The following is a 27434-nucleotide window of genomic DNA, read 5'->3' on the forward strand; positions in this document are numbered from 1 at the left end:
CCGCTTCTGGGAAACCCGGGCCGGCCCCGTCCGCTCGCCGCCCGCCCCCGGCCTTCCCCGACCCGCCGGGGCCGCGCCGCGCCCGGGGGAGCCGGCGGGGCGGGGCGGAGCGTGGCCGGGCGCTGGTTGGGCGCGCGCGGGCGGCGGGGCGGGGCGGGGCTGATGTGGGCGGGAGCAAAGCGTCGTCATGCGGCGGGGCGGGGCAGCGATTGGCTGCGGGGCGGTGGGGGGCGGGGCCAGCGCCGGCCGCCGCCTGTCAGTGAGCGGTGCGCCGCTGAGGAGGCCTGAGGGTCTGCGCCGCGCCGCGCCGCACCGCGCTGTGCCGGGCCGGGCCGTACCGTACCGGGCCGTACCGGGCCGTGCCGTGCCGCGCCGGTAGGTGCGGCCGCTCGGGGGGGCGCGGAGCGGGTCTGCGCCCGGCTACCGCCGCGGGGCGGGACCCAGGAGGCGGGAGGGCCGGGGAACGGCGGGAGGGCGCCGGCCCGGTAGGGCCCGGGGGAGCCCGCCGCCGGGAGGAGGGTGTGAGGGAGCCCCCCGGTCGCTGCCCAGTCTCGGCGCGGGGGGAGCCCGGCCCCGGCCGTGCCGTGCCCGCCGTGGGAGGGGCCCGGCAGCACCGGTCTGAGCGGTACCTCCCGAGTACCGGGCTCCTGCGGGGAGCGCTGCAGCCGCCCGCCCGCCCCCCGCGGAGCGCTGAGGCTCCCGCTCCGGTGTTCTTTAAAGCCTAGATGTCACCTTGCTGCTCGGAAGCTCCTCGCCTTGGCTGCTGAGCGCCCCGTTCCCGCCCGCCCCGGAGCGCCCGCCGCAGAGAAGAGGTGAAGCCGCGGGCTTTGGGTGTCGTTGGGCGCTGCTTTGCAGAGCCGCCCCTGGCCCCGGAGCGGGGAGGAGGAGGCAGGCCTGAGATCAGCTAATCAAAATATACAGCTGAATAAGATCTGAAGTTCAGTTAAACTGCCCGTCTGCTCGCCTCTCACATTTAGCTGCAGTGCTCCTCTTTGACGAGAGGTTGCTTTTTTTTTTTTCTGGCAAAAGGTTAAAATGCTTCTTTGCTGATTAATAAGCTGCTGCTGTGGTTGATCTCAGATGCTTCCTGTCTACTTTAATCGGTTACATTAGAAACATGTGTTCGGTGCTTTGCACATGTAAAGCAGCAATCTGAAACTAGCATCCATAAACAACGTCTAAATTTCTTTTTCAGCTGGCTTTCTGAACTCTTTTATGAGTAATAACTTGCACCTTCTTTGCTGTGACATTAGTGATAAGAATAACCGAATTGGGCTTTGAAATATGTGTCTGTAGTGTGCTGCTTTATTGCATTTTAACTAAGTTATAATCTGTTATTGGCACGGCCATGAGATTCCTTCAGAGTGAGTCATTTGCTATTAACTATTAAATTTTAACTGCTATAAGAGAGTGAATCTTTGTAGAGCATGCTGTGAAGGAGGAGTATAACACACAGACATGTAACGACTATAAAACACGAAGGGTTTTAGGGACCTGATCCAGCATTGCTGGAGTTAATGAATGTGGCCGCTGTCTGTCCTGAATCTTATTTCAGTGTTAAACATGAGAAGGTAGAGCTGAGCTTTTGTTGTAAGAGTGATGTGGTGCCTAATTATTACTCTGGCTGCTAACAGGATGGAGCGAATGTGATCATGCTGTCTCTTTAACTTTCCTTTTCCTTTTAACTTTTCCTTCCTTTGACTTTTGAAGTTTGCTGGCAAGTGTCAGTCAAATCTGTCACTGGAGACAGAGGGATAGAGGTCTGCAAGACAGAAAAAACTCCAATTTCTCAGAAGAGCAGCTGGCTCAGAGTAAAAGACCTGAGTTAGGAAAGGCTCTGGAAGTGCTGGGGAAGGCAGATCAGGAAGGATGCATGGGGGGACCAGAAGGAGGCCTGTGAGGGCTAGCCATGTGGGACTTCAATCTGTAGCAAACTGGGCTTTGCTGGTCACAGTTTAGTGACATCAGGGCCTTGGGCCTTGAAGGACCTCGTCTTGTCTAAAAGGAGGTTCTCTTCTGCAGTCAGTAAGAGAGTTTGTCTCATGAGAGTTTGCTCAGGGTGGGCAGTTAGAAACTACTCTGATCAGTTCATATCTCTATAGTATAAAATAATCATAACTGAATTGCGGGACCAATCATAGAAGCATTTCTATGTTAGCTGAATTTATCTATACTAAATTTAACTAAACTGTTGGTTTTGCCTAGTATTTCAGCCTTACTGCTTTCTTGTACCCTCACATGGCATTTTATAAATATGATTGAAAATTGGTGGTTGGACTCAATGGTTCTAGAGATCTTTTCCAACCTTAACGATTCTATGACTTTCAAGCTGCAAAGCGACGTGTAGTAATAACTGGTGAAACCTTGCTCCTGCCTGCTTGGGCAGAACTGAGTTTAATGTGTGTTTGTGGCTGTAGTTGGAAGTTGTCCATTCAGGTGCTTTTTTATATCGTCTTGTTATAATTTAGGAAATGGCTTCACTCCACAAGTGGATCTTAAAAATCAGGATGTCGTTAAGCAGTGTCCTGAAAGCCTGCGTGGGAACAGCTAAGCCGGGCTGGAAAGCAAAACTTTGTCAGGCTGAAGTTTGTTCTGATTCTCTCTGTTACGCTTGTTTGCAAAGCAGTTTGGAAAAATTAGCCCCTGTGAATGAATGGGGTTGTGGTGATGTTTATAAACTCTGGGCAAATGGTGTTATTCGTATCTTTGTTCGACAACATGAAAAGAATTGTTGAGGGGTGAGTTGTACTCAGGCTTGTACTTGAGGAAATGAAGATAGGTGTGTTTGGATACATTGGGAAATTCTGCTGATGGTTAAACCCAGTCAAATATTTTCCTACAGACTTTGTAACCAAGCTATTCCACTGTACTAATGTCTGGCAACTAAAAAGACAGTTGAAGCTCATTATCCTGATGTTTACAGTAAGCAATTATCAAACCACTTGAAAGAATATGTTTACATATTTATTATCATTTGCAACATAATTTACTCATGAACATACGGCTGATAATGAAATCCTTCAAGCAGGTGGTTTAGGTAGAAGGTTCGGTTTTTACCTGGTGATCTTCAGGTAAACCTGCGTGCAGCAGGACTTGGCAATGCGTGAGGGACCGAGGGGAACCAGGCAAGATCGGCCAGGAGCCCCTTGTACGGACGAATGGGTAACACTGGTTAAAGAAGAGGAGGTGAAGGCTATGAGCATCCTGGAATAGCAACTGGTGATCTGACTCGCCAGTATTTTAATCAGTCAGGCATTCTATTTATTTTTACTTTGGAACTCTTAGATACTCAAGGGAAGTCTTTTTTTTCTCTCAAACATGTTAAGTTAAAATGGCATTAAGTGTGTTGTAAGGTAGGGGTGTGTGAGTGCTATAACTTTTTTTTTTTAAGTCCCTTCTGAGACAAACTGAAACTTCTCCTTGCTGACAGCACTGAGCTTGTTTAAATAACCACCCCAGGCCCATGCCACAATAGTGTGCCTTAAACTGACACGGCCGAAAACGGAACCGTCTGAATTTCAGTTCCATCTGAAACATGGGCAGGCAAGGAAGCTCATCGATGGCATCCAAGCAGAGAAAGACAACAGCGAGGAGGCAGGGACAAAGGGAAGCGGTGCCTGGGGTTTGAAAGGGTTGTATGTAAATATTTACTCTGTGGGCCCCAAACCAGATCCTTGGTGTGATTAATTTTTTCAACAAGTGTCATCTCCCCACCCTCCACCTTGGTGAAACTTGTGTTTTTTGACACGGTTTGATGTCTTTGTATGATGAATTTTGTAGCTGATACTCTGGATAGGTTCTTTTGGCTGCAGACTTGGCACTTTCTCGAATACCTACTGGCAGTTGTTAGGACTGGAAGGTCCCCAAAAGGTGTATGTTCTTCTTCTCAGTTGATATTCTCTCCTCTAGTGATGCATAAATTCCTGGCTCTTCCCAGCTGTCACTTCATTGTGGTGGTCAGCAAAGCGACATGGCTAAAATACTAGTTGTGTTGTTTTAATAAACCAGTAGCAGCTGCAAAAGAGAAGGCTAACCTGAGTTAATGCATTGTTCATAAAACTCTTCTCAATAAGGAAGTGGGAAACCTCACTGAGACAACATGATTTTTTTCTTTTCTTTTTTTTTCTTAAACTAAATGTCAATGTGAAACTGCTGCTGAACATTCGCACTCAGACTAGGAGGAGAAATCTGCATACTTTGAAGCTGACTTCTGAAGTTTTATGTACATTTTAAAACTCTTTCCCAGGTCTTTTTCACCAAACCTATGGGCTACTCCACAAAATGTTAACTGAAATTCTCCAAAAAGCCATTGGCAAGGGAGGTTTGACCCAGGCAGACCACTCAGGACCCCGTGTTGTGGTGTGCTGCAGAGTGTTTTAGTGCTGGAGAGGTATTTGCATTACTTTTTTCCAGCTATGAGTCTGTCTTTCTATATACATAGTAACTTCATGAAACACGGAAATGTTCTTTTAAGGTCCCTGCTACAAATAGCTCCCAGTTGAGAGCTGAAGAGGGTGAACAGGGACTTGTTTAGAGAAGGGTGGAGGGAGGAGGTTTTAAAGAAGCAGAAAGCACATGGTTCTTTCTTATATTAATAATTTTTGAATGTCTCCTTAATTCTGACTCCCTACGAGTCTCGGGTGACCTTATGCAGTATATTAGTTTCTCACAGGAGCACAAACATTACTTGAGGGAGGAGTTGCCACTGCCATCAGACCAGTGCCTCTACAGCGCAACTGATACTGCCTTTGGCTTTCATTCTGTAAAAACACACTTTCTTTTTTACAGCAGTGAGAACTAACATTAGTTAACCAGAGGGGAGTGTAAAACCTTAGTGAAGATAAGGAGCAAGCAGTCTTTAACGCTGCTGGCAAAAGGCCCTTTGTGGGTTAGGGGTGTACTATTCACTTTTATCTACTGCATCATTACCCGACTTCCCCTTTCTTCCTTGAAAATAATGAGCCCATACACACGTCTACATAAGGAAGTAAGTCAGGGATATTGAAATCAAGAATTAACAGTTGAATCTAAGTGACTTGGATGAGGGAGAGGAGGTTGTGAAAACCAGAGAAGCAGTCTGGGGTATGAAACAACCACCCTCCACCTCAGCAACTTGAAGCTCCTCATGTTGCACCTACATAACTTAACAGGAAGCCGTGCTCATCCTGGAGAGGTAGCAAGTAAACCGGCAGCCGAAACTGCAGCTCCAGCATGTCTCGTGGGCAAATCCTGTTCTTACTGGTCTTGCCATGGAACCTCAGGTACCCATTTACTGCTCCCAAGGCTCCCCTTTTACCTCAAGCTTCCCTGAGAAGGGCTGCGCACGGGGCCTGGGCCTGAGAGACCGAGTGCCTACATCCAAATTAATGGGGCTTACGAATGCTTTACGCCTCTCTGGATTGCCGCCCCCTCCAAGCGCACAGAGATGAGTCTAGCCTGTTCAGTTCTGAATATGGAGCTTCAAGAGAAGTTATGCTTCAAAAATTATTAAAGTTCTTATTTTATCAGGTTTTTTTAATCACAACTTCTGCCAACTACGCTTTGTTGTATGAACCATAAAAATAGTTGGGGTTTTGATTTTTATAAGGACCTGAAAGTTGTGCAGCAACAGTTAAACTGGGCTGGGCTCGCAGCTTCTGTGCCTACACAGCCTTGTAGACCTGAGTCACACATTAATCCGTCTGAGCGCTGGCGGCTGCTGTGTTAGAGGACGTTGCTTACAATAGCTACCTCTTTTTTTTTTCAGTCGGCAAGTGAGGTATGTGCTTTGACTTTAATCTAAGTAATGTTTCCTTGTAATTCATTTCCATTTCAGAGGGCGACAAGGACTTGCAATTTTGCTTCTCCCTTCCCTCTCTTGTCTTTTAACTAAGCCGAGGAGTGACTTGTAGAATTACATATTTTTGGGGACGGGTTCGCGCTGCAGACCTTGAAGGTCCTTGAAGGTGAGGGGAGGGCAAGGAGAGACAGAGTTAATGCAAATCGGGAGAGAGTGAGTATAAAAATAGCTCTGAACTTGTCAGTTTGGTCACTGGTGGCTTGGGTTAGTCATCTGGCAGGCTCTCTTTCTGCTGTTCCAAGGGATTATTTTACAGCACTGAGATTTGACATAATTTCTTTAGAGGAGAGGGAGCGCGACGGGCGTAATGAGTGGGATACTGTCATCAGCACTTCTTTTGCACAGCAGCTGTTCTCTGTTTAGCCGCTGAATGTGGTCATTGTTGACTTTCCTTGTATACCTGCCAGGTTGTTAGGTGACTCATTTACACATCACACCGAGGTTCATGCACTTGGCTCTCAGGCGGCTCCCTTCCCCTTTTTTTGGTGGCCCTTTAGGCACAGCACCCACTAGTTCTGTCATTTTCCTGATTGGTCTCTGTGTTGCCAGGAGCCTCTGAGATCAAGTGTCCTGTTGCCCCAGGCAGCTGTTCAGAGGGGTGGAAAGGAAAGAAAAAAAGAAAAGAAAATCCCTGGTGCAGATTCAGACTGATGAGCTCCTGTAATAGTTCTGAGGTCTTGGTTTTGCTGGCCTCCGATCAAACATCCCTCCTCCTCGTCTTGTACTGGGCTCACGGTATGCAACAACTGTACGTGCTCGCTAAGGTTTCTGAATCTTCATGGGTTGTTTAATGATGGAAATGATCATTTTAAGATTTTGCACTTGAGCTGTGAGAGGGCTGGCACGAGGAGCTGACCTCTGTGGTTAAGGGGCAACAGAGCATGTTCTGGTTTAAAAGAAAGCAACTGTTTTAACATCTCCGGATTCCAAGGCGAGGGGATCAGGGGCTAAACCAAAGCCATTATTTCCTGCGGGCTTGTGTTCAGTGTGGTTGTAGGGAACCTCTAACTCTCCGTGCTCCTGACTTCCACCCCACAATATACCGCTGTCCTGTCCCGCAGTGCCTTGCTTCCATACTTCTTTGTGCTTCTCCCTTTCCACCCCTGGCTCCCTTCCACCTTCTTCTGCACTGCCAATTGGCCAAGATTTGGCATGTGCTGGGACTTGTTTGGAAGTCCATTTACTAACTGGTCAGCTAGCAGCCCGTGCTGATTGACTCGCCAGCTGCTGCCAAGCGGAGGGGATCGTCTTTTCCAGCACCATCGCTGTCCTCTCTCCAACACCAACTTGCATTAATCCGATACACCGTAAGAGCTCTACTTTTGTCAGGCTTGACTGAGTATTTCAGAAGTGATCGGTGATTAAGGGGAAGGAAGGTGTGCGAGAGAGGAGTTGTGTATGGGCAGGCTGATTGTCTAGCCTTGTTTCATTGGAAGTTAAAATGAGAAATGGATTTGAGGGTGACTGAGTACAAGAAAGCAAGCAATTAGCAGGATTTTATAGCCGTTTTACGTGGTATGAGAGCACAATGTAATTTCCCCTAGGTGCACTCTAGGAGAAAATCTTTCATGTCTTCTCCTTTTTTTTTTTTTGGCGGGGGTGAATATTCTTCCTGTTTAGTGATACAAGAGTTCCCTTTTCTATATGGTTTCATGGTTTGTATTTAAGCTAAAGGAATATGGCATGAAAAAAAAATTTCCCTGTGAAACCTGTGTGGACTCATATTTTTAGTACTGAGAATAACATCGATTATTCAGGTCTTCAGTGGTACAAGTCAGGGATGGAGAGCTGGCAGTCTTGGGTTCTTTTTCAGCTCCATGCTGAGAGGTTGGATAGGACTTTGATTTAGTTCAAATTATTTAGTATTGTGATACCTTCAGCAGCCTCCTGTTTCTCATGTACTTGAGGCTGCTTCTGCCTGTAAAGTTAAGTATTTTGACAAGTGTTTTGCTTTGTGTTTGTTTGTTTGTTTGCTTTTAATTCTTACTCAGTGACTCCCTGAACCTGTGAAATGGCAGTGATGGGAATTACATGCCAAGGAGCTCCTGATCCAGCCGTGAAGCACAAGAAGGAGCTCACAGCTACCAAGGGGCTGAATGAGACAGTTAGCGAAAAGCAGAGCAGTGTTTGCAAAGTAGAAGACTCAAAGAAGGTCATCTTTCACAGTCAGTGGAAAATCCTGAATGATGTAATCACCAAAGGAACAGCAAAAGAAGAAACAGAAGGAGGCTGTGCATCAATTTCTATTATTGCCCAAGCAGAATGTAAGTAGCAGGGCGGTCTGCTCTTCATTGAGAAAAAGGAATGTGTAATGCAGTATGAGATTTCACTCACTTTGCACTCCTGGAGAGCTGAGCTGAAATCTATTTGTAATCCTGAGCGGCGTGGAGTTGGTGACACAGCCCAGTCTCTATTTAGGAAGCTCATGAAATCTCAGAATAATGTGGCAGCATCCACTGAATAAAGCATAAATAACAGAACAGCATGTGGCCATTGCACCTCACTGCTTTGACTATAAATCTGTGTCCTGCTGGGTCATCTCTTCTTGGCTGACTTCTGAAAGGTGTTTTAAAACAGGGGAAAAGAGAGGGAAGACAAAATAGAGCTGTCAGGTGGGAAGGGGCTGGGGGATCAGGAGATCGCAGTGCTGGGAAGCTGTCTAATGCTGGGGGAGGAAGAACATAGCGTGGGTGATGTGGCACGGCTGTGGTGATTTGTCTGATCACTGCTTGGTTTAGCAAATCGGTAGAGTTGTTTCTTAGTCCGGCTGTTATCAGGAGAGACTTTGCCTGATATTGAAGACATGATGATTCTGTTTTCTTTCACACAGGTGAAAACAGTCAGGAGTTCAGCCCCACTTTATCAGAGAGATCCTTTATTGCTCATAGTAAGCGTTACAGGTGAGAGACCCCTTAATGTGAATACCCACCTTCACTGTAGTGTGTGTGCTGGCTTGTTCCAAATCACCCTGGCTCTGTGTGCTTATGATAATTTTCCAAAAGCACTCCTGTTTGAATTAGCTTTTCTGTCTGAGGGTCAGGAAGAGCGTGTCTTTCCCCATCTTCCTCAAAACCTTTTTGTGTTAGAAATAAATAGAAGTTTAAGCAAAAACCACCCAAAGCACCTTGCATTGTCTTATTGTCAGTGCCTGTTGATTGTCTTCTGCCTCTATTTCTGGGTTGTCAAATTTGTTTTGAAATGACTCAGTTGTTTTTTGAGGTTCATGGGCTTGAGGTAGAACGATCCAAGGGGAAGTTTTCAGTCTTTTTTTAACTGAACTGTCCTGATGCTTTTGAAACCATGTTACACCATCCCCTTTGAAAAGTTGGGGGAAACTTAGGCTGCTATAGAAGCAGTCATGAGAAAAAGGAGCCTCTTCGTTTCGGGGGAGGGTAAACAAAAGGGGATGAGAGTAGAACCTGTACTTAATGACAGCATCAGCAACAGAAATAGAGTTGTGAAGAGAAGGTGAAAGTGGTAAAGGGATGGAAAAACGGATGCCTGGGACTTGCTTTTCTGAAGTAATCTGGGAGTGAGACGCTTTTTCTTCATGAAGAATATGTGCCCTGATGGGGTGATACTGGAGCTTTATAAAGCACTGAAGCTTTATAAAGCAGCTCCAGCGCACTCTGAAGTGGGTGACTGGGATATAGAATTAGGTGCTGCCTGTTTTCTGGCAGCTTTCAGACACTGACTCTGGCGTTGTGGCGTACATGGTTTGACATTGCCCACTGACTTTATGGCGTTGTCCCATGAACCAACTGAAGAAATGCAGAGTGACCCATTTCTCAGGGGTTTTATGTGGAATGCACGCCAGCTATATGTTCGGGTTCAAGGCAATGTTGCAATGCCACCAGCTAGAACTCTACTTATTGGATCTCATAGCACTTAGTGGTGCGCTGGAACAGCAGGAAAAGATGGAGAGAGCAATGCTGGCTGTGAACTGCATCGCTGTTCAGCTAAGACAGATGATATACTGCATGGATTAACAGAACGATTGTGATTTCTTCCTTTGAAGATCAAATACCCTGTTTTCTCTCCCAACTTGATTTAAAAAAAAAATATCTAACTACTGTGATTGGTATTGAATAACTGTGGGCAAATGTTCCTCCTGAGAGTTGTGTCTACTTGTACCGCGCCAGTTGGTGCGCTGGCCAGTGCTGTTCTGTGTGTATGTGCCTTCCTAGAAATCATATTGATTGAGCTTTACACGCCAGAACATTTTGGCTTTTTGAAGCTGTTTCATTGAGAGCACTTAGTCGTCCCTTTTCTTTGGTGCAAAGCCTATTTTTCTTTCAAATATAGCAGGGTTTTATATTATGAGCACTTTTATTAATTTTAACCAATTTTTTTAATAGGTTGCGTTTATAATCTCTGTGTTCACTATAAATCATAGACACAAACTGTCTCAAAGCAACCTGGAGACTAGTGTTTTTCCCTCTACTTTGCATCTAGTCTTGCTGTTCCTTGCAGAATTTGCAAATACTGGGAGGCTTAATACTTTGCTTCCCCCACATCCCCCCACATTTCTTTCTCACAATGCCAGACAGACTGCTGTGCCTTGATATATGCTACATATTAGAAGACAAGAAGTGATGTTATCATTCTCTATTCATTAAATCTCAGGAGGCAGGATTGCTAATTCTCGTTCTTGTTCTGTTGGTCATAATTGTTAACTGGAGGTGTGCTTTCACCGTCAGATCTAAGAGACTTCATGCATTTTGGTTTCCAATAGCCGGTCAGACAGTCTTGATCAAATCCCTAACAATGTGGCCCATGCAACGGAGGGGAAGATGGCACCCACCTGTTGGAGGGGGAGGCATCGTGGTAAGGCAAAAAAGAAACGTCACAAGAAAAGATCCAAGCTGAAAATACAAACAGTGGCCACTGGCAGGCGAGGTCCCAGAACTCCAGAGCAAGAGAGCTGCACCCCAATTCCCGTCCAGGTGAGAATCCTTAAGCCTTCCTTTTGCACTGTTGAGACCCCTGCAAACTCCTAACAATTCTTGGTTGAGTTTTGGGTGGCTATACTGAGGTTCCTGCTCAGCTGGTTTGTTTGGTTTTATTTTCCAGGAGGATGAATCACACCAAAATACTCTTTACAGGAACAGTTTTTGGGTTTCAGAACTTAACAAGGACTTGGTCTGTGATCCGCTGCTGTTTGAGAAACCCGAAAAAGTTCTGTCCACGGGCAAACTCCATTCACCAAGGAGCCAATACAAAACAGAACTGCACAAGTTGATAAGCCCTATTCAGTGCCTTAATCATGTTTGGAAGCGGCACTATCAGAGGGACAGTGTTCCACAGCCCGAAACGCTCCATCCTTTTCCCTACAACATAATACCCCCTCGTTTCCCACATCTGGACAGTCCTCTCCACGCCATGAAATGTAATGCTCTGGAGTCGTACTTCCACGGCAATCTCAACTATCAAGACAGTGAGCATCGCTTATCTGGCCTAAACTTAGAATATAGTTTTCCCAAATGCGTCAACCAGTCCATGAAAACCAGTTTGGACAAGATTTCTGTGGAAGAGTACTTGGTGGATGCCTTGAAGGGGAGTGTGAGTCTCGGTGAACCACAGAATTTAGCCAGCCTAGCCAAGACGTGGAGAGGAGGTGGTCTGGACCCGAAGGAACAATTTCATGAAGCAGATGAAAATGAAGGCGTGCTACTTAATGAGGTGATCTTCTGACCCTACACATTAGTGTCATGGAAGGCAGAGTTTCTCCTGTGCTTCAAAAGAGAGATAATCTGCATCCATGTGCAGATATGGATGTAAAGCCCAGTCTTAGATTGGTGGCTCAAATTTGTTCGCTCATTCACAAAATATGTGTGCTTGTCTATGAGAAGCATTTCTGTGCTTAGTCGGTCTTCAAACATGTCTTCTCTGTTTGTCTGTGAAAGAACCCAGTCAATTCAGGTGAACAGGCTGCAATATTTTATTGGCTATAGATGACTTGGACTGTGACGCAGATAGAAACCAGGGTCATGTAGATTGTGAAGGTGCAAAAAGCATGTCTGCTGCTTCTGGTAGCAAGCCAACAACTCGCCTGTTGTGTCTTGGCAAACGCAGGGCTTGGGTGCAGCAAATCCATGTAAATCTTAGAGGCATGATTCATTTCTTCTGAATTTAGTTCGCTCCTGCCACCTTAAACTCCTCTTAGAGGACTCTTCACTGGAATCAGTGTGACCCTGTCAGTATTGTCGGCGGAGTTCAGGGTGTCACTTACCTGCCTGAATATGTTTACACTGAGACCTAAGGCACAATCTCAGGCTACTGACTGTAAAAAAGGTTTAGCTCACACGTAGATGTCTGCGCTTAGTCATGTGAATCTTGTTTGGTTTGTAGGATTTAGCTTTGTAGTTATGTCCTGCATGAGAAGGGAACAGTTTGGAGGTCCAAAGCTATCCAAATGCTGGTGGCCTTTCTTTACAACAAAGGGGTGCATCCATTTAGATCAAGCAGAGCCCACAGAAATCATGCAGGTCCTCCGTATCATTTCAGCTCAAGCCTGTGACAGTAGTAGTTTTGTGCAGGGATTTTCAGAGAGGTGCAGCAGTATCAATCATTGTGGTTTTTCTGAAAATGTTGGTCTCCGCCTGTGGAGCTCAACAGTTAAGTATTCCTTTCTTCATCCTGTTTTCTCATTTTAACTTCCAGAAACTAAAGCCAGTGGATTATGAGTACCGAGAAGAGGTTCATTGGACCAAGTGTCACGGTTCTTTGGGCATTGGCTCTTTTGGAGAAGTATACAAAATAGAGGACAAACAGACGGGATTTCAGTGTGCTGCCAAAAAGGTAATTGTGTGTGAGAAAGGTGGGGGTTTCTCATGCAAGGAGGAGTATGGAGAAAAAGTCTTCCAGCTGCCATGGGCTGTAGGTACCTTATTGTGCAGTCACGGTGAAATGCTGCTGTAGCCGTGTCCCGGGGAAAACTTCAAGGCGGTGGCATGGAGAGAAGAAGCAGACGGAGAACCCATATGTGCACAGGGGTCAAGCTTAGCCACCAGAAATAGGTTCATTTGGCCTTCACAGTGTGCTACAGGGATCTTGGGTTTTGTGCTGAGACAGGCCGACAAAGTAAAGGTTTCAGAAAGACTGTTCCTAGTGACTGCAAAGGAGGAATGGCTGTGTGAGTTGTCTGCTTATCTAACTATTCTTATCTTAAAGCATGTCCAGTGTAAACAGTGACATGGCAGGTGTTTCCCTGTTGGAAAGGAATAAGGCAGGAAAAAACCATGGCAGTCAGTAGGCACTCAAAATGGAGAGAGCTCTCGGCTGTTCACTGAGTGTCATAAACAATACTGGAACACTGTAATGACGTGGTTCTGTTACAGGTGCAGCAAAGGATGTGTATTTTTCCAGAAATTGGCATAATAATCTGTTGCACACCGAGATATGCCCTTGTCATGCGATGTGTGAAGCGTGTGGAATGTAACTTGAATCAGGGTATTGATTTGTAGGCAGCCATGGGGCGGCCTCAGAGGTGAAGGCAGAGTGATAATGCAAGTGGATGATGAGAATGTAAACTGTTTCGTTTGAACTTAACACTTGAATAGTTTCCTCACCTCTGCGAACTGATGTTTCTCACATTACTCCAATAGAAAACTTCAAAAAGCGTGGGGGTAGCGTTTTGTCTTGAGTACAAAAATATTATATGCAAAAAGCGTTATCGGAACATGCATTTTTCAATGTAAAATGTTTGCTTTTTCTTGTTTACGTTGGTCTCAACTTGACATATTGCCTGTGGCAAGACTAAGCCAGCGTGTCCAGTTTTTTAACCCTTTCATTTGTCAGCTGTATAAAACAAATATATTTAAAGCATGTATTTATGCTTTACATGAATAAATTCCTTTTTGAATGAATTAATTATTGCTGAATTATTAATTTAAGCAAAAATTTATGCTTAAAAATGAAAATTATTTCCTATTCTGCATCCTCACGTTTTAGACGTGGAATTTTGTGGCAACATCAGCAGCTTGTTTTCTGGCAATATGTGACTACTTAAATTTATCATCAATTTTGCAAATACACAGCCTTAGGGGAGAAATAGCTGTTACCAGTGGGGTATGTTTTCAGGAAGGAGGAGTGGTTGTGCTGAAAAAGAAGACAAGAGAGTAGGAGAAGCTGGTGTCTTTCAAAATGTCATTTTTTTTTTCCAAATTATTGGAGAATTTCAAAGGATGCTTCTGTAGATCAGAAATGCATCTTCTCAGACCAAACATTTACACCACTACTGTGCAAGCTGAGTACATCAGCTGTGATGTATTTGGTTTTACATCAATAACTGTCTTCCATTGCTGCTCTCTGCCTGTGTTAGAAGGGGCCTACCTGACCCTCATTCCCCGTACTTGGCGTTGTAAGCACCTGCTCTCCAAACTCTTGGGCAAACTCAGACTCAAAACTAACTCTAGCTGGATTGCTGACTGTGAAGAAACCTGATACATCCTTTTCCCACCAGAATCTTAATGACTCATGTTTTCCTTCTGGTCTTTAGCAAATTCTTGGTTTATTTTGTTTGGCCAAACTTAGTGAATAGAGTTTTTCTTTAATCATTTTTCTGTGCGGGCTGAGTACCACCTAAAAAGGTGAAAGTGTAGATCACTGCTTGTGGCCGTATTTCATATTCCCTCTTGTTTTGGGGGAGTTTTATTTTTGCCAACTACATCATCCTTAACTTTTTTTCCTCTTTCTTGAAAGCAGAATGCTTGAATTGCCAGTATTATCTTTTTAACTGAGACAGAAATTACCTTCCTCCTGAAGATTACCAGAACCCAGCTATGAGCCGGAGGTATTGCAACCTGGCATCTTTTTGACAAAGCTTCACTTTACTCAGACATGGAGGATTTAGGGACTCTCACCGTTCTAAGTGGTCCCACTTGTTGCTGTACCCACTGATTTCTGTTAATGAAGGTCACCCTTGTGCCTCTGCTGTTAAACAGTGCGGGACACTGCGACCCAAGCATTCTGTCAGGATTTGTCACAAAATTTTCAGTGCTTCTTCTTTGTTTCTCTAGGTACAAGTTGAACACTTCCGTGCGGAGGAGTTAACGACGTGTGCTGCAATAACAAGTCCTAAAGTTGTCCCCTTGTATGGAGCTGTGAAGGAAGGACCTTGGGTGACCATCTTCATGAAGCTGATGGAGGGTGAGAAGGGAACAACCACAATGGAAGCACCATTGTAACTGTTGAATGCAGTGGACACTGATCTCCTCTTCCTCCTGCCCCAGTTTTAAATCTGCTAATTCTTTGCTGTATCCAGAGTGTTCCTAGCGTTAATTCCTGAGTGGGTTGGGATAGGTATGTGTAACCCCTGCTGGTTTCCAGTCCTGCCCTGATCAAGTTCAAGATGTGTATCTCTTGAAGAGCAGCTGCAAATTCTCACTAAAACACACAGCTGATGCTGTTTTTTTGCTTGTATGGCACCATGTAAAGCACGTTGTACTGGAACAGGGGGTGCTAGACGCAAACCTAGATGCTTCTGTTGCCTGATGCTCTCTTTCTAGCCAGGACCATAGAAAACACAGCCTGTGAAGAATCGGCTGGTGCTCAGTAGCGCCTAGAAATGTCTGATCTGTTCACAGAGTAGTTGCTTTTGATACAAAACAACACCATTAAACTAACACTGAGCAAAAGGCTTCATGAAAGAGGTCAGCTTCTGTGGGCAGTAAGAAGTCTGGGAATAAACAAAAGGAACAGATCCATGTGCGGAAGATAAGGGCTGTCAGACCTGGCAGTTCTCATTTCTTCATGAGAAACAACAAGGAGTGCTGATGATGCTGGGAAGAATTTAAAGATAAGCTAACATGGACTCTCTGGATTCCTTTCTAGGTGGCTCACTAGGTCAGCTAATTAAACAGAGTGGCTGCCTGCCAGAGGACAGAGCCCTCAGCTATTTGGGCCAGGCGTTAGAGGGCTTGGAGTATCTTCATGCTCAAAACATTCTCCATGGAGATGTAAAAGGTAGGATGGTACTTAACATACCTTGTTCTTCCTTTTTCCTTACAAGAGGCAAACTGCTTGGAGATGAAGTTACAGAGTGGCATATCATATTTGTCATCTCTTTCTGTCCTTGGGTGAGTCTGACGGGCTGTTTGCCCAGGCTGCCCTGCCACTGGGGTAGAGGAATCTCAGGGCGGATAATTGGTAGCTTATAAGTAGAACTAATTATAGTTGTGTACCTGCTTAAGCCAGTGACACTCCACAGGAGTAACAGACCTTGGTTTGGGCTCAAAAAACTGTAGTTCTGTGGGCTTTTGACTTTTTTCCCCATCTCAGTGACCATAATACAAAGGAGCCTGACTAATTAAAAACTTCTCATTGGCAGCGGAAAATGTGCTCTTGTCTGATGATGGAAGCAGGGCTCTTCTGTGTGACTTCGGTCACTCTGCGCACCTTCATCCAGACGGCCTGGGAAAGTGCTTGGTCACAGGTAAGGGTTTTCTGCTGCGATTCTGAAGAATTGCTCTACTGACTCATTTTTTCTTATTGAACATTTACATGTGGCTAATTTGCAAGCAACTGTATTTTCCAGACTTAACGTTGCTCGTAGTGTCACATTTATTGGTATTACTGTGATGTATCCCACTGACAGCTAAAGTGAACTTCAGGTTGGAAGGTGGTCCTTATCTCCCAGTCTAGAAGGCTGCTGTATTTTTTTGTAAGCCTATGTCAGGGTACTATATTCAGTGTGTTGGCTCTGCAAGAAACCACACTGAAACTTAAAAATCTAACTCTTGACTTGTCATGTAACCTCACTGAACAGCTGGGGAAGAATCCTGACCTCCACCAAAGCACAATTCCTCACTGACTTTTGGGCAGTTAAACTTTGCGGCACTTCCTAATGCAGCCGTTGAAAGAGAAGGATACGTTTTCTAACGCCAAGCTCGCCAACAGAGCGTCATGTTTTGCCTCCCAGATTTGTTGGGAAGGGGAGTTTAATACCCATTCTGTGTGTAAGGGATGAGACACATATGGAGGCCTTTGGACAGCTTGTCAGAGCACACAGTGCTGCTTTTTGGATCAAGGTGACTTGTTTCTCACCTCAACTGAAAAGATGAGGAGACTTCCCAGCAGTTGCACTGAAACAATCGTCTAGTTTACATGCAGTGAGTTTTCATTTGAATGGTTTTAGGAAACTATGTGCCTGGCACAGAGACTCACATGGCTCCGGAGGTGGTGATGGGAAAGCGTTGTGACTCCAAAGTGGATGTCTGGAGCAGTTGTTGTATGATGCTGCACATGCTTAATGGGTGCCACCCTTGGACCCAGTATTACAACCACCCGCTCTGCCTGAAGGTAAGCGAACCAGCATATCGCCAGTAAAAGTTACGTAAGCCTGCGAAATCTCATCATACCTAGTGAGAGAGCAGTCATGTCAGGAAGGCTGGCTGAGAGCCAGCTGGGCATTGACGCTGGTGCCAGCCTTGCTTTGGAAGCTGATCGTTTCTTACGCCTCTGACTGCTGTGTCTTACACGTGCTAGGGCTGTTTCTTTCGTATCCTGCTCATGGCTTGGGCGTGACTTTTTAGCCATTCACCTGTAATAAAATTGCTGCTCAGGTCTCATTTAATGCTGTAATTTCAGTTGGAAATGCTCTCAGGGTGGGAAGAACCTTTCTGAAATCAAATGAAGCCCTCTGGTCTAACCTCTTTCACTTCCTGTTTGTTACACAGATAGCTAAAGAGCCACCTCCTCTGAGGGAAATTCCACCTTCCTGCAACCCTCTCACTGCTGAGATTATTAAAATGGGTCTGGAGAAAGAGCCTGTTCAGAGAGCATCTGCGTCTGAGCTGAAAACGAAGACCAGTGTTGCACTTGAAGAAGGTAGAAATGTCCTGTATCCAAAGCTTATCCGCACTGGTGAAGTGGCCGGTTGCTAGTTATGTCAGAGTGGCCCTACGGGAAATACCAGTATGTTTTACTGTTCAGCATATTGTTTGCACAGGCTTCAGCATTGCTGTGTATTTTTGGGTTGATAGCTTTTGCCTGCAGCTGGGTGTTTCTCGCCCAAATAAATTAAAATTTCCTGTGTGCTGTCACATGTTCTTTCTCCTCTGCTTGAAGTAGGTGATGTTGTGCTTTTTATGTAGGTTTATTAAGGTCTGTGCTGTGGCTGGGCTCGTATTCAGCTGAAGTTATCAACTGCATCTAGTGAGCTAGAGCCTGGCGTGCAGCAAAACTGAAAGCAGGGGTTTATTGCATCCTCAGCTGTAACTCATACTTGCGGTCCAGTCTTGCCTATAAGACTATCCATAATTTATTTCACCTTAATCCTGCTGAAAGGTTCTGTAATATAGCGAGAATTTGTAGAGGTGATCTGGTTTCATCTTTTGAAGAAGCTGGGCATTTTACAGAAAGAAACAGTTCAGAAACTCTTATTGTGAAGGAAAACTTTACCCCTTTTTTTTCTTGATGTTTGTATTCTTTTTGTTATAGTGGGAGGTGTGACAAGCCCCTGGAAAGGCGAATACAGAGAGCCTAGGCATTTATCTTTGAACAAAGAAAACAATCCACAGACGTCCCTGTCCCCCACAGTGAGTCCGGTTTCTGAGACTGGTTCTGACCCAAAATTGGCAGTCAAAGTTTCTTGTGCGAGCCCAGTCCTACAACCACCGTCGCTGGAGCAAACAGAGGAGGTCGAGGGAAGCCCTTGGAACGTGTGCAAGGAGTTGTCTGAGACCTGGGATCCTCCACCTCTCTCCTCAACTCCTCTCCCCCTGAAGAGCTGCAGCCACGTGGAGAGAGCAACAACCATTTCAGAACAAGAGCTTCAGCAGCTGGAAATCGGTAAGCCGTGTGCTTTGTAGGGGATTCAGCTTTTTGCTTGAGAGCATGATAAAAACACAGCTGCTTAATTTTGGCCTCTTGATAGTCACTTCTGGTTTTTGAGCTTGGATGTCATTTTGCTCATAGTTCCTCTCGCATTATACGAATTGCTCAGCCTTCCTTGAAATTACCAAAACTAGTAGTTCTTAACCAATTAAATATGCCACAAAGGTAGTGGTCAGGGTTTCCTTCCACTCTCTGACCAGTGGAGTGAACTTTTGCAAGAGGTGCAGGAACCTCTCAGAAAACAGCCACTTCCAGACTTGTGCTGTGTGCACTGTAGAAACAGTGTCTGCAGTTCCAACTTCAGCTGAGATTTTAGGTTTTTGAACATAATTCTTTTAATAAAGGCATAAGCCTATTGGATGATAGATGTCAAACGAAGCAGTGTAGTTAAAAGCAGTCTGTAACTGGTTTGTTTTGGGCATTGGAAAACCTGTAGCCACCAGCCACTGAATTTGCTAACCAGCAGCAATCTGGAATCTGAACACCAGCAGTAAGGTCAGTGTGAAAATCAGTGAAGTAACAGTCCAGTACCATTGTCCCAGTGTAAATCAACCTATCGCTTTTTTTAATCCCATATTTTCTAGTCTTTGTAAATGAAAACTTCAAGCTAGGAAAAAAGGTGTCTTGAAATGTAACTTGTCACAGAACTGAGGACTGGCATTTTAGGGGTTGCTGAGTGCCAGCTCTCTTCTCAAACGGCTTTGGATCTTCAGCAGCCCTGTCAGGTCTGGACACAATATAAATTGTCCAATATGTTTATGTTTACAAAAATAAACAAAATTTGTTTTGGACAAGCAAAAGGTATAACTTGGACTCTCAGTGCAAGTTACTGCAAGAGTGGAGTACACAAGTTTGACCTTTCCCTGGGTATGATGTGGATGGTTCTAGTGTGAAGACTGGTAGGTGACATAATAGGCAAGAACTGGGAAATTCTGGGTGCCAGTCCTGTCTCTGGCATTTTGCATATCGTTGCACAATTCAGCTGTCCTTTCTGGCTCAGTTTCCCTATTTTCACAGTGGTGGCTGTAGCCTCTACTTAGCAGAGGAATTGCATGTCATGTGTTTTGTGGGCACTAATATCTCTATTCATGAGATAATGCTGAAGAAGCTTTGGGTATTAATTGCAGTAACTGCTTAGAGCGGGGAGGCATGAAAGGAGTCACTGGAAATGTCTTCCTTCTCTTCCCATTTGCTTGCAGAACTGTTTTTGAACAGCCTTTCACAGCCTTACTCGCTGGAAGAGCAAGAACAAATGCTTTCATGTCTCAGCATCGACAGCCCGTTCGTGTCAGACGCCAGTGAGAAGGTGAGTGTGAATGGATGCTAGCCGTGTTAGTGTGGGTCTGGGGGGTGGCAGGGTAACCGCCTCTGGGAAACTGGAAGCTGTGACCAGTGGGCATTGGAGTTTGTCATGTTTGTTGCTGCTTTTTTGACGCTCAGTTTGCTGGAGAGTACCTTGGGAAGAAATCTTTGTTCCTGGACAGTGGGGTGTTCAGGGTTGTAGTTGTTCTTTACCTTACTCCAGCGTGGATCCCCTTCCTCCAGCTGCTCTCCCAGTGAGCATCAGGTGTGTGGATATGGAAAATCTCAGTGGCCTTGGCCCTCTCTATGCAGAAGAAGGGAGCTGAAGAAGCAGTGATGAGTGTAGGAGCTGTACCAGGTTGGACTCTGCAGCCCTGGGTCATCTTCCTGGCAGTGGCCACTAAAGGGATGTTTAGTGAAAGACCAGAAGAACAGATATTCCTTCCCAGCCTATGGATCTGTTCTCCATGAAGAACTTCTAGGCCAGTCACGTTAATGACTTCACATAGTCTAAGTTACTTAAATACTAATTTTAATTAATTTTGTTTGCTCTGTCACTGGTGTTCATAAGGTAGGGAATACCAGTTGGCAACACTGAATAGCCTTGTTGAACCAGGGAAGGATGTTTGCCCTTCAATCACTGTTTTCAAAGACATAGTGTCCAAAATTGTGTAGCCTGCCATCTACAGGAGTCATTTCTGACTGTGATTGTCTTTGTTTCCTATTTCTGTTCTTCTTCTCAGCCTTCTAATGCTTTTTGAGGAGGATTGAGCAGAGTTCTGTACGGTAGTTCAGCTGTTGACGCAGCATGGTGTGCAGCGTGGGATGTGACTCTGCTTCCCCGCCAATATCTAACCCTAACATTTAACTTGACTTTTGACTGATACTTACCACTCTGCTGATGTTGTCAGATTGACCTTCTATGACTCTAAGATAGTGACTCTTCCAAGCAGTACAGCAATGTAGAGTCCGTAGTTGTTTATGTACACGTAACTTGTTTTTCCTGGGTGTTACTTGTCACTTATTGACACTAGAATTTTATCTGATGCTTTATTCTCCTGTCACTGAGTACGATAAAACCCTTTTTTTCCTCATCCAGCTCCTCAGCCGATTATTGATTTGACTATTGAGAATAACGTACTATGTCTGCAAATTGTCACATTGCTATTTGCCCCCTTTTCTGGATGGCAGGTAAATGTCGAGTAACTCGAGGCCCAGCCTCGATCCCTGTGGATTTCTACTTTTTTCTTCCTGAGGTTATTTTAATGTTCGTCTCATGCAAGCCCGTTTTCTTTAGGAGCCTTTGACAAACTTGTGCTTACTTCTGCAGAACTCCATGAAGGCTTCTCACAGCTTGAGGGACACCATGAGCTCTGGGATTCATTCCTGGAACAGCCAGACAGATGGACAGAGCTTCAGTTGGAACAACCTGCTGAACCGCAGTCGGCACACAGACACACCCAGCTATTTCAACGGTGAGTCTGAATTTCTAAAGTTTGGATAAATGGTCAGGTATAATTTCTCAGTTATCTAGAGGGTCTGGGATACGGAGTCTTTGAGCTCTTCGCATCCTTCAGTGGCTGTGTCAGCACAGACCCTCCTAAAAGCCACGTGGGTTGTCCAGAGGCCGGGTGCTCCGGTCGTAGGTGGGTGGAAGGCACTCAAGCCTGTATAGTCTAGCAAAAGCCAGAGAAGTTCCTGAACGCACAGGGTCTGGTTCAGCTTTGTATGCCTTGCCTCATGTAACTGCCATGTGCAAGAATATATGCTTTATAACCATAAATGTCTACAAAGTAATTTTGAGGGCATGTTGTGCAAATCAACACATCTCTTCAGCCGCTTTCTTGCTAAATCCAGCTCTGCTCTGTGAGTGCTTGTTGTCTTCAGCAAGCTTCCATGCTCAGCGAAAGACCTCATAAATTAAATGCTTAATGACAAAAACGAGTTCTTCTGATGTATGTGCCTTGCTAGTCATTTTTTCTGTGCTGGACTGTGAAGTCATTATGCCTACAGCAGAAGTTAATGACTTCTCTCGCGCGTTTCAGGAGTGAAAATCCAGATCCAGTTGCTAAGTGGAGAAAATTTACACATCAGGGATTTCCACAGGACAAAGGTGGGAGACATTGCCACGGGGATAAGCAGCCAGGTGAGACGCAAAGCTGGGAGCTAAGTACGGCATTTCCTCTGAGAAGCAGTTCCTTCCATAATGCAGCCTCATAATGCCTTAAAAACCGGTCACCCAGGAGTCCATTGAAGGATCCTAATGACACATTCAGCACTTCAGTGCTGCTGTTACGAGTGTGATACCAGAAGATGTTCTCTGTATGATAAGCCATTGCTAATTGTCATAGGGACCATGGGGGTCTCCATCTTAGAAAGTACCTGTGCTGCAGCTTAAAAATCCTTCTCCTCGACTGTAAAATTAAATTCTTTCCCCTCTCCCTAAAGAAGAATCACTGTATGACTTTTTCATCAAGAGCAGTAATATCAGCTAAGGGAAATGGGCCGCGTTGCTTCTAATTTGTTAGGTTGGAGGAGATACTGGCAGACTCCAGTGACCCTCTCTGTGGGCCTCTTTGGCAGTCCCTAAAAGAAACTCCTGCGTGTTTGTGGGACTCTGACTAATCAGAGTATAAAATGTGGTGATCCTCTCTAAACAAAGAGGTTGCAGGAGTCCAGAAAATGTTTGTGGTGTTGGCTCTGGTGTACTTCGTTCTCTTGGACACCACAAGCAAAATATCACTAGCCTGCAGCGGAATTCACGGTGCCCAAACGCAGGCAGGTCAGGTGCCACCAGCAATGGTCAAAAACGTGGGTGAGGCAGTTCAGCAGCAGGGTCGCTGCTACCTAGTTCTGTTTCTGAGATACTTTCTTAGGAGAGAAGGTTAGGACGTCTCTGCTGAGCACAAGCCTCTCCCCAGGAGCTTTTTTTGGGTTGGGAAGCTATTTGCTGGGTTTGGTAGAGGGATATTGTGTTCTGAAAGAGACTTAAGTGCCACCTAGATCTGTTTGTTGTGCTTCACAGATACCAGTCCCTGCTTTCAGTCTGGTTACTAAAGAAGGCCAACCAGTTCACTACGACATGGAGGTCCCCGACTCTGGTATTGATCTGCAGTGTACCCTCGCCCCTGACTGCAGCGTCAGCTGGACATGGCGAGTCAAACACGGTCAGCTGGAGAACAGGCCATGAAGCTGTTCCTGTTTTGGAGGTTTTTACCTTGTTGAAAGAAGGAATTGCAAAAGCTTCCAACCACCCCTGCCATGGAGCACCAAGTACAGTTGCTGGTGTTTTGTGCTGACATAGGATAGCAGCTCAGCAGCTCACTGCTCTCGGGCCTCACTTCTGTTGTCTGTTCTGATCCAGTTCCAAGACATGTCCTGAGCTTAGATGTTCCCCAGAACAGTGGGAATTACTTGTTTTGGGTGCGAGTGTTAGGTTGAGCTTGCGAGTGGTGGGTGGAAATTCCTGGTTTTCAGAGGAATGCGATTGTGCTTTTCGGGAGAATCGGGGGATTGGATGAGAACTCCTGGGGCTCAGCCTCCGAGTGAAGCCGGTAGTTGCTGGGCTTGCCCAGAGGAGGAGGTTGGGTATCTTCAGTGCAGCTGTGGTTGTTTGTGCCGAGGGGAGCTGGCTAACTTCCTTCTAGCTGGAGGAAAAACTTAACGTTTCTGTAGGCTTTGGGTAGCATCATCTCTACCTCAAGCCTTTTGCATGGGGAAAATCGACAGCAGTAATTAGCTGGGTTCTTGGTTTCACCTCCCACCCTTCCCCGCAGACACTTCCTTCTTGAATCAGAAAAGAACTTTGTTCCCAGAAAGAGCTTTGCTTGCAGCTCTCATCATCAGGTCTCCTCCCTGACTTAGGAGCTGGTGCTCTCTCTCTGGTGTTGGTGCCAACGTTGTCTGGCAGGTAGGGCAGGAGGAGGGTGTTCCTTGGTGGGCAGGGTGAAGGGCTTGTACTTCTCCATCCTGTTTCCACCGCTGGCTTGGGACTTCTTCACGTGAACTGTCCCGTCCAGGCAGCTCCCCCTGGAGGGAGAAGGACTGAAGGACCAGCGGCTCAGTCAGCTCAGACAAGCTCTGAATTTTGCTGCAGGGTTTATAAACTCTCGCTCCCAGCTGTCGATCCAGCCGGCCGCTCGGCCCCTCCGCTGGAGATCAGCGCCCCAGTTCTGCGTGGTGTGTGAGCTCAGCCTGTCTTCACCAGCACTTACGGACTGGCACGAGGCTTCGTACCGCTCCCCTTATGTCAAAACGTGTTAAAAGAGTGGGATGGGCAGCTGGGCCCGTAGTGCCTTAAGCTTTGAACTTTTTTCTTTTACTGATTTGTGAATTGTTTGGAGTATACTGAAACTGCATGGATCAAATTCAGATGGGCAGGTGTTGTCAGCCCTTCTGTAACCCAGAACAAAGCCAGAGGGAGGTGTAAGCTATGAGTGTACTTGGTCAGGACTGCTCAAAGTCCTTGCACGTCTGGAAATCATGGTCATCTGATGATGTGCTGCGGCTCTTCCAGTGTGCTCTAGCTACAGCGGCCTCTCGGCAGGGGCTATCTATATCCAGGCTGAGTGGAGGAACAGCTCCCAAAAGGCAAGGTAGGCCCTGCCAGATCCGGGCTGATTCTGGGGGATGCAATGGGGCAGGAATGTTTGCAGTTTTCTTGGGTGAAGTTCACTTAGAAAATAGCTGGGAAAGGTTGTACTCTGGGCCTCCTTTTTTTGAGGACCAGTGCTCCTTAAGCAACAGATACTCTTTCCCTTTGGTCTCCCAGACCATCAGCTGGCTTTGATACACTAGGCAGTGACATCCCTAATCAGAAAACTAAAGCTGTGATGCAATAAAAAAGTGGAACTCTTGAAGAAAAATTAAACCTGTCACCGCTATGAGTATAGTTTCTATAGCACTTTTTGTTCTAAAGCACTTAATACACTGTCCAAAATAGACACCTAATTATAGATGAAATGCCACATTAAGAGTCTTTTTAGTAAACAATTAACACATTACGCACATCTCTTCCAGGAAGGAGTGGGGGGAATGGGTAGGTTGACTCGATTTTTGTTTTCTTCAGACGCCATAAACGACTAAGACTCGTAGGCTCTGGAGCAGGAAGCATCCAAATGCCTTCCTGGGAGCTCCCAAGCACATACTGAGTGCACCAATCAATCTCCCCACGCCTGGCACCCTTCCTAGGCTTCCTCTGAGGGGGGAGGAGAAAAACCTGTTGGTTGTTTCTAAGAAGAGTCTGTTGGTGATGTGTCATACTGACACATCACTGTTGGTGATGTGTCAATACGAAAGCATGGTCTGTTCCCTTCCCAAAGGCAGCATCTCGTGGCTTTCACTGTTGTCTGCAAAATGCTTCGATGTACAGGTGTATGGTCTTGTACGTTGGTGTTAGACTCAAGTTCTGCCGAGCAGTAGGGCAGGATGCAGCAGCCCTCTTGTTTGCAGGACTTCTGAGCTTTACACTTCATCTATAGCATTAACGTTAATCTCAGGCCACCTACGTGAATGGGTGAAAGGCAGTAAACCCTTGCGGCCCAGAACGTCTTTGTTGGGTAGATGGAGATGCCCGTGTTCTGCACTCTCACACCAGCATTAGCCAGTATCTCCAGCCTGTTCGTTTTGTCCAAAACCTTCAGTCCTATTTCGCTGCCACCTCAGGTGAGCAAGTGAGGCTGCAGATTTCCACCTAACAAATCTTCTGTGGGACAGCTGGCCAGACAAGGGGGCTGTGGCATCAGCAGTCCCTGCCGGATGGGAAGGACGCTTCGGCTAATACCACAAACCACTGGTGCTTTCTTACTGTCCTGGAATGTGGTTCTGCTCTCAGGAGTGTCTTCAGGGTTTTCATGTTTTTGCTGCCTACCAGCTTGGGATCTTCTTGACTCTGTCCTGCTGCCAGGTCTGTTTCCTCTTAATTTGGCTGTTCGTGATTGCTGTGACAGGCGTAAGAAGTCCAGCTTCCAGATCAAGGCTGGCTGTGCAATACCGACAGAAGAGAAAGTCAGGAAAGCTTTTTGTTATCGACATTAAAATTTGGCTGTGTATAGTAACATAACTTGTCTTCAGGCCAGAACCCCTGTTCAGGGGAGGGAGGACAAATAGCAGTAGGAGTGATAAACACAGATGGCTCTTCTCATGTAGCTCCTTCCCAAAGTCTGGAAAAACCACCGTTGGCAAAGCAATGTGAAGCTGGTAACGTCTCTGGGATGGGCAGTACTGGCGTGGGTGAAGGCAATGGAATGACTAGCTTGTATTGAATGAATGACACTTTATAAAACTGTGATTTCCTGAAATTAACATTTTGACCTGCATTTTCACAGGGAAAAAAAATAAAGCTGGAAAAAAAAGACTCTGCTTTCTCATTGCTAGTGGTTTGATGCGTTGTCCCAGAGAACAAGACAATGGTGCTGGATTACACGTTTTCAAGAAGGGAAACCAGGTCTGGATGAACTCCGCTATGTGTTACCCTAGTTTTGGGGGGATGTGGGGAGAATTCATTCCTGGGTCTGAAGAAGCAGCAATAACTGATGGATCTGAGCACGGGCTTTGCTAAATATACTGGCATCTCTGTTTCCAAGCAGATAGTTCCTTTTCCTCCTCCTGTCCCTTCACAGGCAGGGGATTTGCTGTACTGGGAGCTGCTGAGTCTTGCCCTCGCCAGTGCAAAAGTAGGTCTGGGCTCCAGAGGCGCCAGGTCAGGCAGGCAGAGCGCCGCCGCCTCGCCCACGCCTTTCAGCAAGTGCTTGTGCTCGCTCGTGGTGCAGGCGCTGTTTGTCCCCGCTTTGGTGCGTTTGTTATATCAGCGCAGCAGCCTAGAGGTGTGCTGGTGCCATGGCCAGCGAGCAAGTCGGGTGGGATATCTTGACACACAAACCCCAGCTGAAGTTGGGGGCTGCTACCACGTACCTGTGTCCGTACCGTGAACACAGAGGTCAGGTCGGTTCCAACAAAACCCCCACCTCATTTTGTGGACTAGACTTCCCTGTAAAGATACCGCCTCTTGGCTCTGAGGACAGCCCAGCACTACTTCACAAGCAGCATAAAGGAGCTCGTGTTGAGCCTTTGCCTTGGACCTCTGTGCTGGCCCAGCCTCTCCCCGAGCCGCCTGCTCCCCTGTGGGGGGGCAGCAGAAGCTGTGCCCTCCTCCCCCAGGCAGCCCAGCAGCGGTAGGTGTGGGTCTGTGCGGGTGCCTGGGGCCCGGTAGCCTCCTCCTCAGGGGCACTTGTGTAGTAAGAAGTGGGACTGCCCCTTGGAAGAGCCACAAGCCCTGGCCTTTCCCTTCTGTTGTCCTGTGCACTCTTATTCCTCATATTTTTACCCATTGGAAGGAGCTGCAGGGCTGAGCAGAGCCTTGAAGTTACCCTACTCGCAGCTGCGGTCATGGGCAAGTCAGAAATACATCTGCTTTAGAAAGTGCAAAGGAGCACGGCCACCGCTCCCGGCAGCAGTT

General features: G+C 46.3%; 1 protein-coding gene across 3 annotated transcripts; it reads left to right on the forward strand.

Annotated features, from left to right (window-relative positions):
• Nucleotides 1–242: 242 nt before the first annotated feature.
• On the forward strand, nt 243–26326 carry MAP3K14 (mitogen-activated protein kinase kinase kinase 14). 3 transcript variants are annotated; one of them, XM_064472936.1, is made up of 16 exons: nt 243–359; nt 7831–8103; nt 8670–8739; nt 10575–10785; nt 10913–11521; nt 12503–12640; nt 14860–14989; nt 15674–15805; nt 16170–16274; nt 16977–17140; nt 17518–17668; nt 18281–18631; nt 19876–19982; nt 21309–21453; nt 22024–22124; nt 23004–26326. In XM_064472936.1, exons 2-16 carry the CDS (start codon nt 7851–7853, stop codon nt 23166–23168), a joined length of 2832 nt encoding a protein of 943 aa, XP_064329006.1. In that variant the 5' UTR covers nt 243–359; nt 7831–7850; the 3' UTR covers nt 23169–26326. The 3 variants fall into 3 exon arrangements, with proteins under 3 accessions (XP_064329006.1, XP_064329005.1, XP_064329007.1); XM_064472935.1 differs by lacking the exon at nt 243–359 and adding an exon at nt 692–812; XM_064472937.1 differs by lacking the exon at nt 243–359 and adding an exon at nt 5932–6574.
• Nucleotides 26327–27434: the final 1108 nt, after the last annotated feature.

This window comes from Phalacrocorax carbo, chromosome 25 (genome assembly GCF_963921805.1).
Source record: "Phalacrocorax carbo chromosome 25, bPhaCar2.1, whole genome shotgun sequence".
NCBI classification, from domain to species: Eukaryota; Metazoa; Chordata; class Aves; order Suliformes; family Phalacrocoracidae; genus Phalacrocorax; species Phalacrocorax carbo.

Bases quoted from the DNA above. Each gene is read 5' to 3' on its own strand.
- MAP3K14 (XM_064472936.1), top strand. From the start codon at position 7,851: ATGGCAGTGATGGGAATTACATGCCAAGGAGCTCCTGATCCAGCCGTG. The intron at 12,641-14,859 runs GTAATTGTGTGT...TTGTTTCTCTAG, and splicing joins TTCAGTGTGCTGCCAAAAAG to GTACAAGTTGAACACTTCCG. The intron at 15,806-16,169 runs GTAGGATGGTAC...TCTCATTGGCAG, and splicing joins TCTCCATGGAGATGTAAAAG to CGGAAAATGTGCTCTTGTCT.